At 34.5% G+C, this 17,467-nt stretch overlaps 2 protein-coding genes across 3 annotated transcripts in view; one reads left to right on the top strand and one right to left on the bottom strand.

Moving 5' to 3' along the window:
- The first annotated feature begins 5,434 nt into the window (after positions 1-5,434).
- Positions 5,435-6,635, top strand: LOC141914385 (protein PAXX-like). The gene is made up of 2 exons (XM_074805604.1): positions 5,435-5,806; positions 5,989-6,635. Exons 1-2 carry the CDS (start codon positions 5,577-5,579, stop codon positions 6,368-6,370), a joined length of 612 nt encoding a protein of 203 aa, XP_074661705.1. The 5' UTR covers positions 5,435-5,576; the 3' UTR covers positions 6,371-6,635.
- Positions 6,636-7,071: 436 nt separating this feature from the next.
- Positions 7,072-17,467, bottom strand: part of LOC141905624 (MAP/microtubule affinity-regulating kinase 3-like) — a 30,397-nt gene continuing 20,001 nt past the window's right edge. For both annotated transcript variants that reach the window (XM_074794588.1, XM_074794579.1), the window contains exons 20-21: positions 11,466-11,546; positions 7,072-10,809 (exon numbers count right to left, since the gene is read on the bottom strand). In XM_074794588.1, coding sequence (XP_074650689.1) covers positions 10,494-10,809; positions 11,466-11,546 — 397 coding nt within the window. In that variant the 3' untranslated portion in view covers positions 7,072-10,493. The remainder of the gene's footprint in view (positions 10,810-11,465; positions 11,547-17,467) is intronic.

Here is a 17,467-nt window from a genome sequence, read left to right as displayed (position 1 = left end):
ACCACTCAATCAAAACTTCACCAAAAAAACTTCGAATATGTATTCACATATTCTGTTGCAGTAAGCTTTTCTTCAATAAATGTAGGTTAAGCTTAGATAAGCTTGACCACAAGGAAATGTATCGTGTTTTACGCATCCTTTAGTAACCAATAGTTACGGATTCTGCAGTTCTTTGTTGCCGATCTCGCTCCCATCCCGAATTTAGAAAAAAATGGGGAATGTGAAACGCAATGTACAAGAAAATCTCGTCTGATCAGATGACAAGTATAAACCTCATCTTGGTTAATAATTCACGTATAGATAGTTGAAAGGATTTCTGCAGTTTGACTGTAACCACCATGACGCATACTTCATGCGAAACAGTGTTAAACGAAGCCACGCAAATTGTATCGTTAGAATCATTAAACAATCGAGATCATAATTCAGCATTCAGCAATAATATGAAATAGATTAGAATAAGCAACACCTAAACATGTTTTCATGAATTATAGATATTTCTAAGGGCAACGAATGCTTCGGTTTTTCTCTCAAATATATCAGTCTTTTAATTATCATTTTCATAATAACTTATTTGCCCGCCCGGATTGACAGTGATCGGGTACAAATTTGCTACGCGTAAAATCGAGTGCATTACATCGCATTATAATGTAGATCCTGAGTTGTGGTACGGATGCACCTGCTTCATTCAGAGATCGGTTATCGGTGCTATAACTTCTCATCCAGTTTTAGAGGTGTTGACAAAATACTGATACAACTGCCGTGATCAACAACAGAAACACAACTTTCTGTAACTATTCCGGTATGGTAGAGCTAGAACGTATGCCAACAAAGGGGGACCGCTGCATTGGCCTACACTTTGGCCGACAGCATGCCGGGTGGTAGATGATAATATATGGGTGACAATACCGAAAAGCTCTCTTCATCGACATAGCTTTCTTAAATTTTCACGAAATATAGTTGAAATAATCCAGAAATGGGGGTCCGTGGTGGGTTTAGACTAAATTTATTATAAACAATTCCTCACCGACCAGAGGATCCTCATCTATCAATGAATTATTGAAAAATCTGCGCCAAATATAAATATGTTTATCATGGACTGATGATAACACAAATCATTGAAATGATTAGTTTCCTGTTGTATACACACGAAATCCTGATGACTGAATTATGATATCCCGCGATAGGACGTGTTAGCGTATTATTCGGCAAGTTAAAACATAACATGAATCTTCCTCCAGCCAACAGTTATAGAATGATCGTTACACCAATTTGTAAGTTAACATCAGCCAAAAATGTGTAATTTATTAACAAGAACCGGAGTTTACAGAGCGACCCTTTCAAAATGCTTACTGGTTTATAAACCTTTCTTGTGCAAGCATGTCCATGGTATACCGACACAAACCCAGTGACTAGAAATCGACTTTTTATTCCATATATAAAAAAACAGCGCATGAGTTCCGGCGAAACCTACTGCTGAGCAAATCTTAACCGGCAATTTGCACCTTTCGATGTTTTATCAGATTTTCATGCGTGGCCCCAACTCCCTACTAGTATTATACCGGTAGGATAGATTACGCAGAGGCTGTAAACAGCCTATATAACCCTGATAAAAACTCAGACTGGAGCCATACTCATCCAACCTAGCTGATATCGACTTCATTTTATACCACTCACAAACGAAAACCCGAATGACCATAAAACTTTGGCCTCGGTCAAGCAGAATACTAATCCCTATGCCAGAATAACTATTCCAATATATAGATATCTATATAACAAGCCTTATCTATCAGATATTATGAAAGAAGTCTCGAAAATACAGAATGTTTTTTAAAGGTTCGCTTTACGGTGGTGGGAAAGAAAAATGAACCGCCGTTTGATTCATCTCGAGTACAAAAAATAAGAAAAACAAAAATATGAAATTACAGAATCTTACCATAAAAGAGAATCATAGACAATGTATAGAAAATAGCAGTTTTGTGTCTAAGATTTGATTCAAGGTAACTGGCGAATTCTTAGAATGTGGCTATGAGATCTGAAAGTGGGATATATGAGAGAACATATTGTAAAGAATATATGCCCACGTGTGACGACGAAAGAGATATCGCAGTAAAGACGCGGAGGTGAATCTTTCTCTTTTCAAGAAGGATCTTCAGTTCCACATACACTTGATCTCTACTAGACTTGATATTCTAAGAATTTCTACCGCGATAAAGTGTTTAGATCACACTTATTTTTTCCGCGAATCTTTCAAAAATTGTCTTCTTCAAATCATAGACGTTCTCTGCGATCTTCTTAATTAGAATAGTGAAATAGGAGGAAACGTTTTTTAGTTAGGGAAAGAATAAAACCGTAAGTCATATGTTTAGTTTCCTGGTAGTTTTTGTCTGATACTGATGGCCTTCTGGTTTACTCAATAAACAAAAAACTAACGGTGTATCATCTGAAACCATGTTTTTCTATCGGGGTCGGTTGTGCCGGGTAGAATTTTCCGAAAGACTATAGAACGTTAAATTCTGGAAAAATTGTTAAAATGAGATGAATGCTGTGCCGACTGTCACAGACGATGGACGTTATAACGTCAGCAGTGTGAGAAACAGATAAAATGAGCGGTGAAAAATGTTCACACAATTGATTCACGATATTTCACGCCGGAAATGAACGCTTAGCTGATTTCCATCTATATTTGATCAGGTTACAACGTTTAATTGGCGACTTGTCCCATAACCAAAGAAATATAGGCGATGTGAAATATCTCAGGTGTTACATATAGATTACGATCAGATTTGAATTCAGTATAATCTCTTTCTCTTTTTCTCTCTCAAAATCAAATCAGTAGGCTATATACATGCGTTATGGGTTATATAATCAAAGCCATAGTGCTTTTGTTGTCTTCGCGTAGATTTGTGAACTATTTTTTCTTGAAATTACTAGCACGCAAGGAATTTTCAATGAAACCATTCACTTCTTTCAAAAAATATTTTTATTTTTGTATCAATGCATAGGAATATACAAGGGTCTCGAGAATTTTTTTTTTAAATGGAAAATTTCTATTTCTTCGTTGTGAAAACATTCCAACTTTTCGGGTTAGGATCACGCGAAACGTAGAGTCATTTGGTTTAAGTGATTTCATTATTTTCCTATCGGAGCCGCAATATTTCGGGGAGTTTCTGCTGAGTAAGTGTCACGGGAATAAAACGACTAGGCCAGTACATTATCACTCTGACTAACTCAACCTGAAGTAACCACGCGACAATAGAACTAATTATTCAAACTATCAGATTAATGATAACACAATTTCTGTACCTGGCAAAGTCGCTAGAGAATGAATTCATGTGTTTTTACATGAATTCGGATTGATATACAACACCGTCGACGATGACGTAGCTAGTGTCGCGGTTGGTAAAAGGCATAGACAAGAACACTCCTGCCAACCGAAAAACGAAACCCTTCAAATCATTTTCATTGTCAGTCCGTTCATTCGATGACTGTGGGCTTCATCAAAATTTACAAAAACGTTTTTGTTTTAAAACGTCAATTGATTTCATTTTGGAAATGTCAAATGTTACGTATTGAAAATTCATCGGGATTCAACCGTGTTATGTTCTGCGTCTTCTCTTCTCCGTTCGGTGATTTGTGATTTCGTGCAGTCGGACAAACGGTAAGAACCGCCGCAGTTGATCTATTGGTAAACCGATCAGGTATACTTGCAAGGGAAGAATTCTGATGTCATCGAAAAATCAAATCAATATCTGATGAAAGAGAGACAAGCCACGACAAATTATTACAGCAGAACTGAATGAAACAACCAACTCACCTGACCTGTCGAGAATGAATAAGTAGCTTTCTCAAAAAGAGAAAAAGTAAAAAGGTAAACGGTAATCGTCGAAAATGAATTACCAAATTTCCTAACGTATAAATCTGTTTCACAAAGATTGGAGAAAATATCTTTTCAATCAAGTCCGAAATCAATGCTTTGTTCTTGAAAAAGCTAGACTCTTTTTCATACGTCATTTATCAAAGCAATTAAGGAAAACCCATTACGATGCTAGTATACATTGTAGTATATATTGCTTAGCTTCTCTGTTCCGTTTAGAAAATGCCCCATGGTCGAAAGATTGGATGAAACAACTAATGTAACTTTTGTTTCAATTCCTGTTTACCGCGCGTAAATCTGATTGAAAATCAAGGAATAAAGAGTTTAGAGATTAAGCTTAAATCAAGTCAAATCGATCATCTTATCGTCACAATTCTTCAATCATGGCATCATAAATTAACATGTAGACCGACAGTTATTTTTCGCTTTTGGGAATCATAAGTTTGTTTCCTTTATGTTTGACTGCTGTTTGTTGATTTTGTCTTACCTTTTTTAGTTTAAATGGGTGTCCAGAACCCGATGCAGTTTTTGTATCCAAAGTCGTGCAAGCGGCCCGGCATCTTAGCCGACAGATTCTGTTTCGATAGTTCCGGTTCAATCCACCTTTCTGGATTTCCAAACTATCAACGGGTCCATGAAAACTAACAAACAAGACACAAATCCAAAGTGTCAAAACGTTCATCATTGTGTATAGCGGTGTCCATTGTCATCTGTAGAGTCAGGTTTGGTAATTCTGACCATTTTCAGTGTTTTTTCCTTCGAATCAATGCGACAACAAATCGTTTTGCGAGTTATACGGTTTTATTGTGTTAATTCTACACACAGTTGAAACATGTGCGGGACCTGAGAAAATTTCCAGATTTTACAGGAGATAAACACGCATAATATTGTTCATAGATAAAACTCCTGGAAAGTTGCAAACCAAAACTTGCGCGCACCCAGGCGGTGATGCAGAGCTTGTGCGTCATCGGAAAGTTGTAAATTGAGAGTTGGAGGAAGATGCGCACGCGCGTCTACGAGGCTGAATCAACCTTTGATAGTGATTAGAGCGAGATAAATAATCGGCTAATTCAACACAGCAAACTTAAGTTGATTTAGCCATCACGCAAATCATTTTTTAATTCTCATATACAATTTAAGACAATGATCATGACTTATTCGAATAAAGAAAGGCCGATACAAAAATTCGAAGCAAATTAGATGATTGTAGTTGGTCGTCTTATATCTTTATCCTAGTATATATCCTTTACTTGCTGCTGATTAAAAGTGCAAATTAGCATGACTTTTTCTTTGCTATTTGCATATATATATATATATATATATATATATATATATATATATATATATATATATATATATATATATATATATATATATATATATATATATATATATATATATATATATATATATAGATATGTAGTTCACGATAAAAGAGAAAATTTCTTTGTTATGTTCGACATATAATACACTTATTTATTGATTGAATTAAATTTGGATTTGGATTTTGACAGCTTAGGGGCGCCACCAGCTGGTAACGTATTGCGCAATTACAGATAATGGCTGCTGTTTGGTAAACAAAACGGGTCCGACTGAAGTTATTGAAGCAAATCGATTGTTCTTATCGACTCTAAACCGAAAATACCATTGACACTATCGTCTCAGTGTGATACTCTACATCCTCAATTCATATCGATATATAATGGCTTTGAAGGAGTCTTTAAAAGAAGCAAAAGTAGACGATTTAAAATATGTGATTTCTGAACCAGGAAGTAAATATTTAGTCTACTCGAAATCTGATTCAAATCAGTGGATTCTGGGCGTCAGTGACGGGGTTGATGTGTGGAGAACTGAGCTGGACAGTGTGGAAATTGATGCTTATATGGATATGGCGCATATCAATACGAAAGAAGCGTATTTCGATCAGTTCAGGTAGGCTCTTAAGTTCTGAAAGGAATGGCCTATATGACTATGCTATAAAAAGCAACGAATCTGTATCAGTATCGATAGTTAGTTGAGAGTAGTCCTAATTAGGCACCTGGGAGGAAAGGGCTCCAGTTGAGGATGGAACCCCCTGTGAGTTGTTTAGATATATATCTAATTGTCATTTTCAGGCTGTGTTTCACAAATGACAAGGTAGCCATACTACAAGTTGGTGCGAAGATCGTTTTAACAGTTGGAGTTGGGTCATCGGCATTCACGTTTGATCTGTTTGAAATGAAGGCAGCTGATAAGAAAAACGAACTGAAAGATTTACTGTTTCATTACGTCAAAAAATCTAAAGATCTAGAAAAAAATATGGCCAATTTAAATCAACGGATTGATTGTTTGCAACAAGCGGTCGCGGCAGCGAAGAATTCAGGAGCTTCCGGAATGATAGACTTAGACAATAGAAAGGGCAGCCCTGTGAAACCGAAGCCTAAAAAAGTTGGAATGAGTGTTGTTAATCCGAACAGTCGAAAGAGAAAAGCAGCTGGAGGCGTGGCATTCGATTGAATTGACTCATAATTATAATATCAATATTATAATTAACATGTCAATATTTTGATTATGATGAAAATGTAGTTTATTAGAATTCTTAAAAATGTTATTTAATCTACTCTTCGTTTTTACTTTCATAAATGGAACGTTGCAAGGACTGGATTAGCTGGTCAGGGCTAAGCCACCTAATTTTGAAGCCAAATTCAAGCCCCTTGTGAACCTCTTTTTGACACCATAGAAACTGTTACAACAATCTGTTTTAGTTGATGTGCACTATAGTCGTCAATACATGTCACAATTGTGATTTTTTTGTGTTGATTTTGTAATTCAAATAAAAAAAACATATTTCATACATAACTCTTAATTCGTTTTTGATAAATCTTAAGTCATAGTGTGTTATATTGCAACTGTTGGAACCAATGGAAAACATGGCGTTATAAAATATGGTATTTTCATCGAGGTTGGACGAATTTGTTCTCTGAAAAATGTCAGTGTTAAGCGAGTGATGGCATTAAAAACGATGACATGTAATGGACTTAGACTGTAATTATTTTTTAGAGGATGCACAACGTCAATATATTAGGCTAGTATGTTAGACTAGTTGCAAAAGGCTTTCAATACTTTCCTGTTCAAAGATGACATCACTCGAGATGGGTAATTCCACAGAGAAAGAGAGAGAAAAAAACTCTAAGACGAACCGAAATAATCTTATCCAAAGCTTTAATATCTTATTCTGTTTTACACATGTAGTATTTACATATATCAGATTTCATACACAAGAACCCTAGTGAAGTCTGGTTATCATAGAACAATAGTAATTGTTGCGTGATGATTGTTGCAATAGTAAGATATCACAGCAAAAACAATCAATCGCACATGTACCGATTAATAACCTATGTTCGATTGTCCGCAGATCATCTTTCGAGCTTGCACTTTTAACAGAAAATTATGGAAGTATTGCATTATTTTCAGAATTAACTCAAAAAAAAAGTTTTTAAAAGCGAGAAAAAAATACACCAACTTTTTCCACAAGATCAATTATGATGCAGCCTTGTTCAGGGCAAAATAAATCGCAAATCTTAAACTTTCACTACTTGCAATAAAACTATGAAGAACTTAACAATTATGGAGGCATTCTTAAAAGTTTTTTTTTAGAAAACAGATTTCGTTTGATTCGTATTAAATACCTGTACAATATTTAAGGGAACAAAGCAAAAATTACTTTGACACAAGAGATATACATTAGTGTGTTCTATGGACATTGAATGATTTGTGTTTATTCGACTTCAAATTACAGTACACAATTTGCATACAACTGATGATGCATACAAGATATTTTCTTCACTTAAAACACCGATTGGTCAGGTGCTTAGGTAAACTATTAGTTAAACACAGCCTATTCATATGCATACCGGTATATCAACCAAATGAAAGACCAACAACAACTATTCAGATTTTTGCTGATGTATTAAAAAGAAAGGTAGTCTATTTTACGGCATGCTCATAAGATGCTCGGGCTTGTGTAGCTTGTCATCTCATGCGTTAAGCTTTCAGGTATAAAATTTACGTATTTACCCTGATCGAATATGAAATAAACATCATAAACTTTGCTCTCACGTCGTGATATTATATCCTGCTAATGTAACAGTGCTACGAGAAATGTTTAATTATCTTACTGCATTTGAGAATTACATTGTGCCTATCAACTGAAGACACCAATGCACAATATAGCGAGGTATTCAATAGTGCGCATGTATATTCATTTAGTTGCTTACGAAATAATATATAAAATATTTCATTACTTTGAACACATATGAAACAGCTATAAAATAAATAAGTAAATGACATCATATGCCAACTGGCAGAGCTATCTGATGAAGACATAATCAAACTGTTATTACACCGGTCTCCATGAAAATGATTGACCAGATGACATCAGAAAATTGATTAAAACTTTTAACGGATCTGTGTATAAATAATAATTATTCTGCTCCCCAAATATCAGTCACTCCTATCTTAGTCAATCAAGGTTTTGACAAATATACATACAGATAAATATATGTATATACATATATGTATATAGATATATTTATATGAGGGGAATCTTTTAAAATTGAAATATTTACATATATGTATATATTTATATAAATTTAAACATACAGTACACCGATATGCAGAGATGCTTTCTGCTCGGATGAAACAAAAGAGCCCTAATACCAGGTGAGTTAGTAAGGTATCGAGTGGGAAAGGAATGGTCATAATTTTTCATTATCAAACTTCAACAAAACATTTCATAACAGATTATCGTTCAGGGGACAGTTGCTCGAAAAATGGTTAGAGTAAACAAGCGCAGAAAGATCGAGTTAACAGGTAGACGCATAGTACGGTAAAATTGCAATTTCGGTTTCCGCTGCGGTATTTATCTATCAGTTAACTTAATCAACTCGTGAACATCTGTCCCTGAATCTTAAACTAGAAAGCAAGATCAAAGAACGTATCGCTTTAAACTGAATTATGGTTTCTCGAAAAGAAATCTATTGAATTTCAAATTTTCTCTTTATCTACTATCCGACTTTATACATGATCGAGATAAATATTACAATGTATTTACATCATAAACAACTGCGGTGAAACACATACGGAGCAACATCTTATCATCATTCCAGGCAAAAATACATGATTATTATTTCTTTTAAAAACATCGTCTTTATACACTATATGGAAATAAAACGTACGAATGTAGTGAATTTAAAAAATACATGTATCATAGTTGCCATATGTACACTTTGTTCGATGCTGTTCTATCAGATACTGTCAAACATATTTCACCTTCGATTTTTCCATTACAGATCAGTTCTCACATTATCACAAGTAAAGAACTCAACTGTCGTCGCACACCGCTCTCGGATATTGTAGTTGTTTTATAGATAATGTTGCTGAATGAGCCATTTTGATCTAGATTACAGAAAAAGATCTTATGCACAGCATTATCAATCGATCAGATGGAAAATATGAAAGCTAGGGTCTTGTTAGTGCATAACATTCTATGAACTACCGGTACTAGTTAGATCAGTAATCAGTGAGTGACAATCACCTGAAGCTGAAGCTTTCAAAATATGAAACTAATCAGATAGGGTATTCAAGGGACAAACATTACTTTACAATCAAAAGGGCAATAAGGAATTAAGATAACAATGGTATTAGAATTTTTTCTAACTTTAAATTGCAAGGTCTGCCAAATCTATTCATACAACCATGCACTCTTAAAACAATAACTCAAGAGTTGGCTTTTAGAGTACATGAATCCGCCATAGATTTAAGCAGGTAAACTAAATAGGCCATTAAAACTGATCTTAATACCAGAAACACATTCAGGTATCAATAGGAGGGCTAACAGTTGTTCAGTAGATCCAACGAGACACATAAAACATGTGGTATATTAATTGATTTCTCTCCTATCGGCTCCTGAATACAGAAATAAGCCACATTCTTTAAGCATAAAATATGACCGCAATGGAAGAATCATTTTCATTCTCATTGCCATCATCATTTAAATTAAAATAAATTAGATTAGTTGTTTTAATATACTGGTATTTTTCAATTTTTTGTTGAAATTTCGAAATTTCATAACATGTCTCCTCTTCAACGAAAAGTATTTTGCAGAGCTTTTAATTTTTTAGTTTGAACGACAGAGGAGACACAGATATGACTGTTTAAGAATAAATTTCAGCTCCTAATTAAAGCTACAGTCGGTGTTTGAATACTTAATCGAATGAAAATCACGAACACCAAAGATAACCTTACAGGGGCTAAAAATAAATTCATCACACTCCCTACCTGAAAAATTGTACAATTTTTCAAGACACATAAAGAAACACATTTAATAATAATTTATGACTAAAATCATGCGTTTGGTCCAGCAGTCAGTTTACTCAAATGATGATTTATGCAATCAACATTTCACTCAATCCTGTTGTCAGTCCATTCAGTGGTCTACAGCACCATTTTAAGATCACATAAAATTTTCACAACAATAGTCTTCGATTCGTGTTTTGTTCTTGTGTGAATCGGTGCTAAACTGACCCTTAAAAATGGGTTCGAAATAACACGAAATTATCACATGAATGCAATCTCGAGATCATAGTTTCAGTTCGTTGGCTATTTTTGAAGCTATATTCTTGAAACCCATAGAAGTGCCGGAGAGTCTCTTGAATCTAACCCCGTTTAAAGATAATCGAGGCAGTTTACAAACTTCCATTTCCCACTGAACGATATTTTCGCCTTCACCGTGGCAACAGATGAGCAAGAATCTCTCCTGTTGACGAAACTCGACTTTGTTATGTTTGAGAACTTTCTGGATTTCTTTGATCATATCCGACGGCTCCATTGCACTGGTTGTTTTCATACTCCAAGTGAAACGTAACGATCTCGGTTTTGTCTCATCGACGGATGGCCTGCGGAGAAGCAAGACAGGAAAATTCATTAAATGGCATCAAGCGTCCGGGAGTATCAAGGATTTGACCACTGAATAAAACTCTAGTACAAAAGCAACATTCACTATCAATCTACACTACATTAGCAAGCAGATCATTGGCAGAAAGAGGCTGAAACAATAGCTACAAACATAAATATAGTTGGAGAATCTTTAAACATGTCAACTAAGTCGTAGAAAATTATTTTCTATTTTGATTTTGGTTTGATGGATTGTTTATCATTTAGGTGCGAATGATGTTAATTAGCCAGGTTGTCAATTTTCTATTCATTTCCTGAAAGCAGTGATTTGATGAAATTTGATTCGTCTTAAAATTGCAACTACAGCGCTATCAGTGATTGAAAGTCTAATCTATGAAAGGTAGTAGGCCAACCTGAGTAAGTTACTTAGATTTTTTTTATTCAAATTGAAAAATCATTTAAGATGATGCAATTTATTCAGACTGAAGGGTTTTTTGCAGATAGATTGGTATTGAAAAATATGTATTAAGAAGGTAGACACGAAAAAATGAAAAATCAAAAAACGTTTTCGTCAATTGATCAGTTAGTAAATATTAAAGGTTATCACAAGAAATGAACTATTTGCAATGGTGAAATGGTTATATGTTCTCCAACTTACCATTGCTTTTTGAACACTAGTTTACCCTTTTCAACGGTATACTGTATTTCGTCAATACCCTCGTCAGTGTCCGCATAATCCCTAACATGGACAATTGTTTTACATTACCAGATATAAATCATCATATCAGCATTAATTGTTTTGTGCAGCAGAGATCGTACGAGGAACTCATCAAAGCCATGAAGAGGTTCACATTTTGTCAGCAGCAAAAAAAGAACATGCAGTTAGGCAGCGATTGAATGACAGTGAGTCCGAAAGGAAGCGACGTTTAGCGAAATGAATTCAGGCTTTCATGAGAACATCGTACAACATCTAATCTCTCTCTCCAACTATAGAATATTATGGTAATAATTATCAAATCATATACATATGTATCACTTTTAATTATCAAAAATGCATGGTTTTTAATAAAGGATCACATGCTGGTCAATAATGGTGATTCGTGACCATGCAACTTAACATGTATGCCAGTTCACACGTTTGAATTCAAAGAGCAATAGCACTTGGTTCGGTTTCACTGTTAGATAGACTGAGATTCAATGTTCATTAAGTCGACCACCGATTCCTTTATAGTATCATTTAATTGTAACGAATTGAAGTTACGTTTTAGAACGAGAGGTTAAACCGATAGATGCACGTTGAAAAAAGTGAAGAAAGTCAAAAGTTTTGGCATTAATACTTAAGAAATTTGCCATCGTAAGTTAACGCACGAGGACAACAGAATCACTCTCGCAAGTAAAATGGAAAATGTTTACACTAGAACATGCAAAAAACCTGCTGAAAAGAGAATGCCTGAAAATTTGACTTCCATCAACTACTTACCTGTAGTCTCACACAAAAGTGAGTCGACATCTGATGCAACGTGACTGAATAAAATCCTTCCACGAAACCTCAGAATTTAATCCGAAACAAGATGGACCTAAGAAATACTGCACGAATTGTTGAGGCCCTATGTTATCGACTTACCTTCTAAAACTTCTCAGGATCTGGAGATTGAGACTATTGTTTGGGGAGGGATGCGCGAGGAAATCTTTTTGGGACAGAGATGTCATTTGAAGAATAAACAGCAGGCAGCAGACAAAACAAAGCACACAGTCACACATGATGCTATTACGTAGTAATTCCTATTTCTACAGACATTGAACGATGTCTCGTGAAAACATTTGACCACAGTATGGAGCAACCATATGCGTGTATGCAATAATTACAGTAGAGCGCAAAATGCACTATATCACATTCAAAAGTTCAGAAGATACACATACTATATGTTTATCAGTAAAACCATTACAAGCCTAGATAATTGTACTATGGTTTGGGCACAAAGCTCATGTGGTCAAAGTTTTTCTGATTTTTTTTTCAGCTAATGATAGTGCCGGGGTTCGAGATGATCCTTGTAGCAGTCCTCGGTTCTAATAGGTTCAAATAGATTCCGAATAGCAATACAACTCTATATAAGTTCATCATGAATTTCACTTGTCAACAACATCTAGACTAAATTTGTTCTTTTACAACTCAATAACAATTACGTAATGTTTTATAAAGAGTTTCATGTTTTTATTGCGACCAACTCATCATCATCATTATTATCAATATCATATCATAACCATCAAAAGTTGTAGCACTAACTCAAGCCTAATACGTCCCCCAATAATTGGTAAGAAACCGGGGTCTGAACGTGAAGGTATTAATTACCGGCAATATTCATTACCATAATTTTCTTTAATTACTTTTTACTGGCAAGGATTGTATAGTATACGCGCCAAGAAAAAAAAAACTTGCAATATACATATCGCATAATCTGTTTAATATCGAAACAGAGTGAAACATAATACAGAATCTAGGCATTCACAATTAATTACAAGTGCCAGAGAGATGAAATTAAATGGGCAAGCAGCATCAAATACATGGGACATATGTACAAACCTTTGTACAAGTATCTTAAAAGTTTATTTACAACATCGTATTATTACCATATAAACTTAACATCAACAACCTGCACAACTCTAGTACGCGTTCGCACGCACCCGAAGGAACCAAAACTCATGTAGAATACAATCTTTTAAGAACTACCTAGTTGAAATTACTGTATTTTAAATGGTGCCATACCGTAGTGAGTATATATATATATATATATATATATATATATATATATATATATATATATATATATATATATATATATATATATATATATATATATATATATATATATATATATATATATATATACACACACTACATAAGGGGATATCAACAATCACAGTTCATTCATATTATCAAATTGACTTTTGAACCTGCCAGAAACTCCTGAAAATACCTAGATTCCATTTTTCTAATTTAGAATAATTGTCTTTAAAAAAAATAATAATCACAGGCAGAAGCACTAGAATTGATATCGCTCATTGCTTCAATGATTTCATCGAATCATCGGATATTACTGACTAGGAAGAGTTATTCAAACCCTCACAATTCAAGAGTAGATTCTATCTAAATTGTGTCATTCTATAAATCTCAAAAATGTAACAAACTAAGACATGAATATGGCACAAGTAACGGATAACTCTTTCAATTCATTAGCGTTTTTGATATTTCCGAGCATCATTCCGCGATCACCAGAACGAATGAACTTAATGCGTCTACTTGGAAGTAAATTACCGGTACTCGAAAATGAACTAGCCTTACAAAATTACTTCTGAGAGATAACCTCTAGAATACGTCAGTAGTAGATTACAAAGGTAGAGAATTTAAGGAAAATTTGAGGATGCAAACCATCAGTGATTAGACTGCGAAACGTAGGACAAAACTACTTATATATTCGATGTAATTTATGGATGAATCAAGATATCTGAAATAATTACAAAGGTTTCTAATTTAAGACTCGGAATGAGAATGTTTTTACCTTTATATAGTGTACATCTTTTGATTGATAATGCACTACCATCTGAAAGAGGTATGTTTAATACAAGTCAATGGAGACTAAGAATTGTCATTTTCCAGGCAGATGTTTCATCAATAAAGACGGTCATAAATCATCGCAAGAAACAATTCTTTTTTTACAAACGTTCGATAATTTATATATCCTAGTCGAAATGACATTTCTATCGTACACAGTACATTTTGTGCCGTAGCTGCAAAATATTCGCGCACATACTTAAGCTTTTAAATGTTATTCATAATGTTTCCAATAGCTTATAGAGTAAGGATAGAAGGCAAAAATTAACAAACTAAAGCACCATACAGAAGTAGCAAGGACCTACAATTTCCATACAAAATGCTTTATTGAGCAGTTAAGTAGATAAATCAAAGATGGCCAGAGAATCTCCATCCTAAAAATTGTTTGTCTCACCTATAAGAAAATAATGGGGAATTCGATCCTATGCATTTTTTAATGCCTCAGATGATAACTATGTTATTTTACAAGAAACAAATACCAGTAAGGCTTAATTCAATCATAACCACCAAGTAGAGCCATTTAATTTATGTATGGCAACACGCAACGATACATGTATGGAAGATTGCGAGATCTATAATTTGTAGTCGAGGACTATTCAATAAACCCGGCAATTTCTAGATTTTGCAGAAATTCCTCACAGGCTTCATTAATTAAACTTTATACATATACTTATATATAATACAATTGGGAGTTCCTTGAACACCGAGCAATAAGAATTACAATATATCACCTTCATGTTTGTTCAAACACTATATATGACTTCAAGAAGCACATTCACATTCGAATGCTTCTTCATCCTCGCATGATTCGAAAAAAACATTCTCATCAATAAATAATTAAAAACGACTATGGAATTACGGTCGGTAGCGCCATCTGGCACAGCAAATTGTAGAATCATCATTACTATTGATAGTTAGGCGAAATAGAAAACTGATAAAACACTTCTAGAGAGTGTTTGCAATCAACAGTGTACATTATGAACATCATCATAAAAGGCAGTACATTTTTCTTGCTGGCGAAATCCATAAACGAAAATGCACCAGAGCTAGAACTCATACTCGATCGACTGTATATCAATACTCGACATTTCCATCGATTCGTTATAATCACTTATAATAGAAATAAATTAATTCAAACAACTGTCAAGACTGACATGGTATAATATGGTACTCCGAGTACGTAATGTTGATAACTACTAACATTATGCAAATTACAATGATTACTAATATGAATAAAGCCCTGAGCAAGAAAAATGGCCTTTTACAAAACACAAACGTTACTGATGTCACTATATAATATAATATCTACCGTATATAACATATTCATCTATTACAAACATCTCATTAATTCTTTAAAAATAATTGCTATATCTAATCACAGTTTGAGTTCATTCGCGATTTTTGACGCAATATTTTTGAATCCGATCGAAGTTCCAGATATCCGTTTGAATCGAACTCCGTTGAGAGAAAGTCTCGGCAGTTTACAAATTTCCATCTCCCATTGCACTAAACTATCTGTATTAGGGTCACCGTGGACACAGAGTAATAAGAATTTTTCCCTTTGTTCATAATCGCAATTGTTAGCGTCGAGCACCTTTTTAATTTCCTTAGTCATCTCGGTAGGATCCATCGAGCTGGTGGTCTTCATACTCCAGGTAAAGCGCAATGACCTCGGTTTCACTTGATCATCTTGGGCCGACCTGCGGAACAATTTGCTGCAAAGTGAGAACAACGGAACAATAGGAAATGGGATATCATTCTCTCCACAGCGTTTTCAAAAATATGATTAGTAGAACAGAAAAAGAAGGAAGTACCAATGCGTATAATGAAAGATGTCGGTTACTTGAGGTTCAACTATATAGTTTTGTATGGTAGACTCGGTGGTATTGGCGCCGTAAATATTTCCGGATATTGAGTAGGCATTCAAATATGGGATGGGAATTGTCGGGTAATATGTTTGTTAAATTCTCCAACTAACAAGTGAACAAGGCAGAGTCTACTGTACCAGTTGTAAAGCAAGAACGTACTGAAGTACATAAAATATATGGAATATATGTTACCTTTAGTGATATTTGTTTATGACAATTAATAATATGTACATGTATTCTATAATCACAGTAATTCATCGATACATCAACAAAATACACATTATGCGAAAATGGAAAATGATCTACGTTGATTTGAGAACATTAATTTGAAAGGTTTGTTAATCAGTACTTCCCTCTCTTACTGAATGCATGAGACCATCATGTAGAGCCGACCGTGATGGTCACTTGTAGTCAGAAATTTCCATTTGAAAGTGACAATTTTTCAAAGTGTAACAGGCTAATTTCTATATGAAATATTCAATCAATTTGTTTGATTCTAAATGAATATTTCGAACTTTTTTCGAACGTGGAAGTATTTGAATACAGTGAGCTACGTGTATGTATCCGATATGGTTCCCTAGTGAAATAAAGACTGAATCTACGAGACGATGTTTCATGCAGCATGCCGATTAGGAACATTAATTAATACGATGCGGCGAAAATAGAAATTTCTGACACAGTGAGGACGAACACGCTCACATATACGCTCCCCATTTTATGACCCAACTTGATTGGTATGCTTAATCTAATTCAAAAAATTACAACTGTGGAAAGGAAAGATGAACGGGGCAGTGGGATTGGATGACATGAGGCATGCATAATCAAGATGATTACATCACAGGCAGCAGGGATATTACGGTAACTTTTGGACAAAATTCATTTTCACGAATTTGGACGTAAAATGACCTTGCTGCCTGCGACTGTTTGCAAACGAATCACATGAATTCAATACGAAATGTTCAAATCAAACATTCAACGAGTCGAGAACAGACAGAGATGTTTTAATGTTTCTTCGATTTTAAAAAGAGTGTTTAATGGCTATTCCAGAATACTCCCACTGAAAGTAGCATGACATTCTACCTATATAAGCTATATATAACACATAAATATCGGTCACAAGTGAAAAATATCAGAACTCAACAACATTTTCGCCGTACAAAAATTTATTAACGCAAGAAAATC

This window comes from Tubulanus polymorphus, chromosome 1 (genome assembly GCF_964204645.1).
Source record: "Tubulanus polymorphus chromosome 1, tnTubPoly1.2, whole genome shotgun sequence".
In the NCBI taxonomy this organism is placed as follows: domain Eukaryota; kingdom Metazoa; phylum Nemertea; class Palaeonemertea; order Tubulaniformes; family Tubulanidae; genus Tubulanus; species Tubulanus polymorphus.
This window is presented reverse-complemented; position numbering and strand designations above follow the sequence as displayed.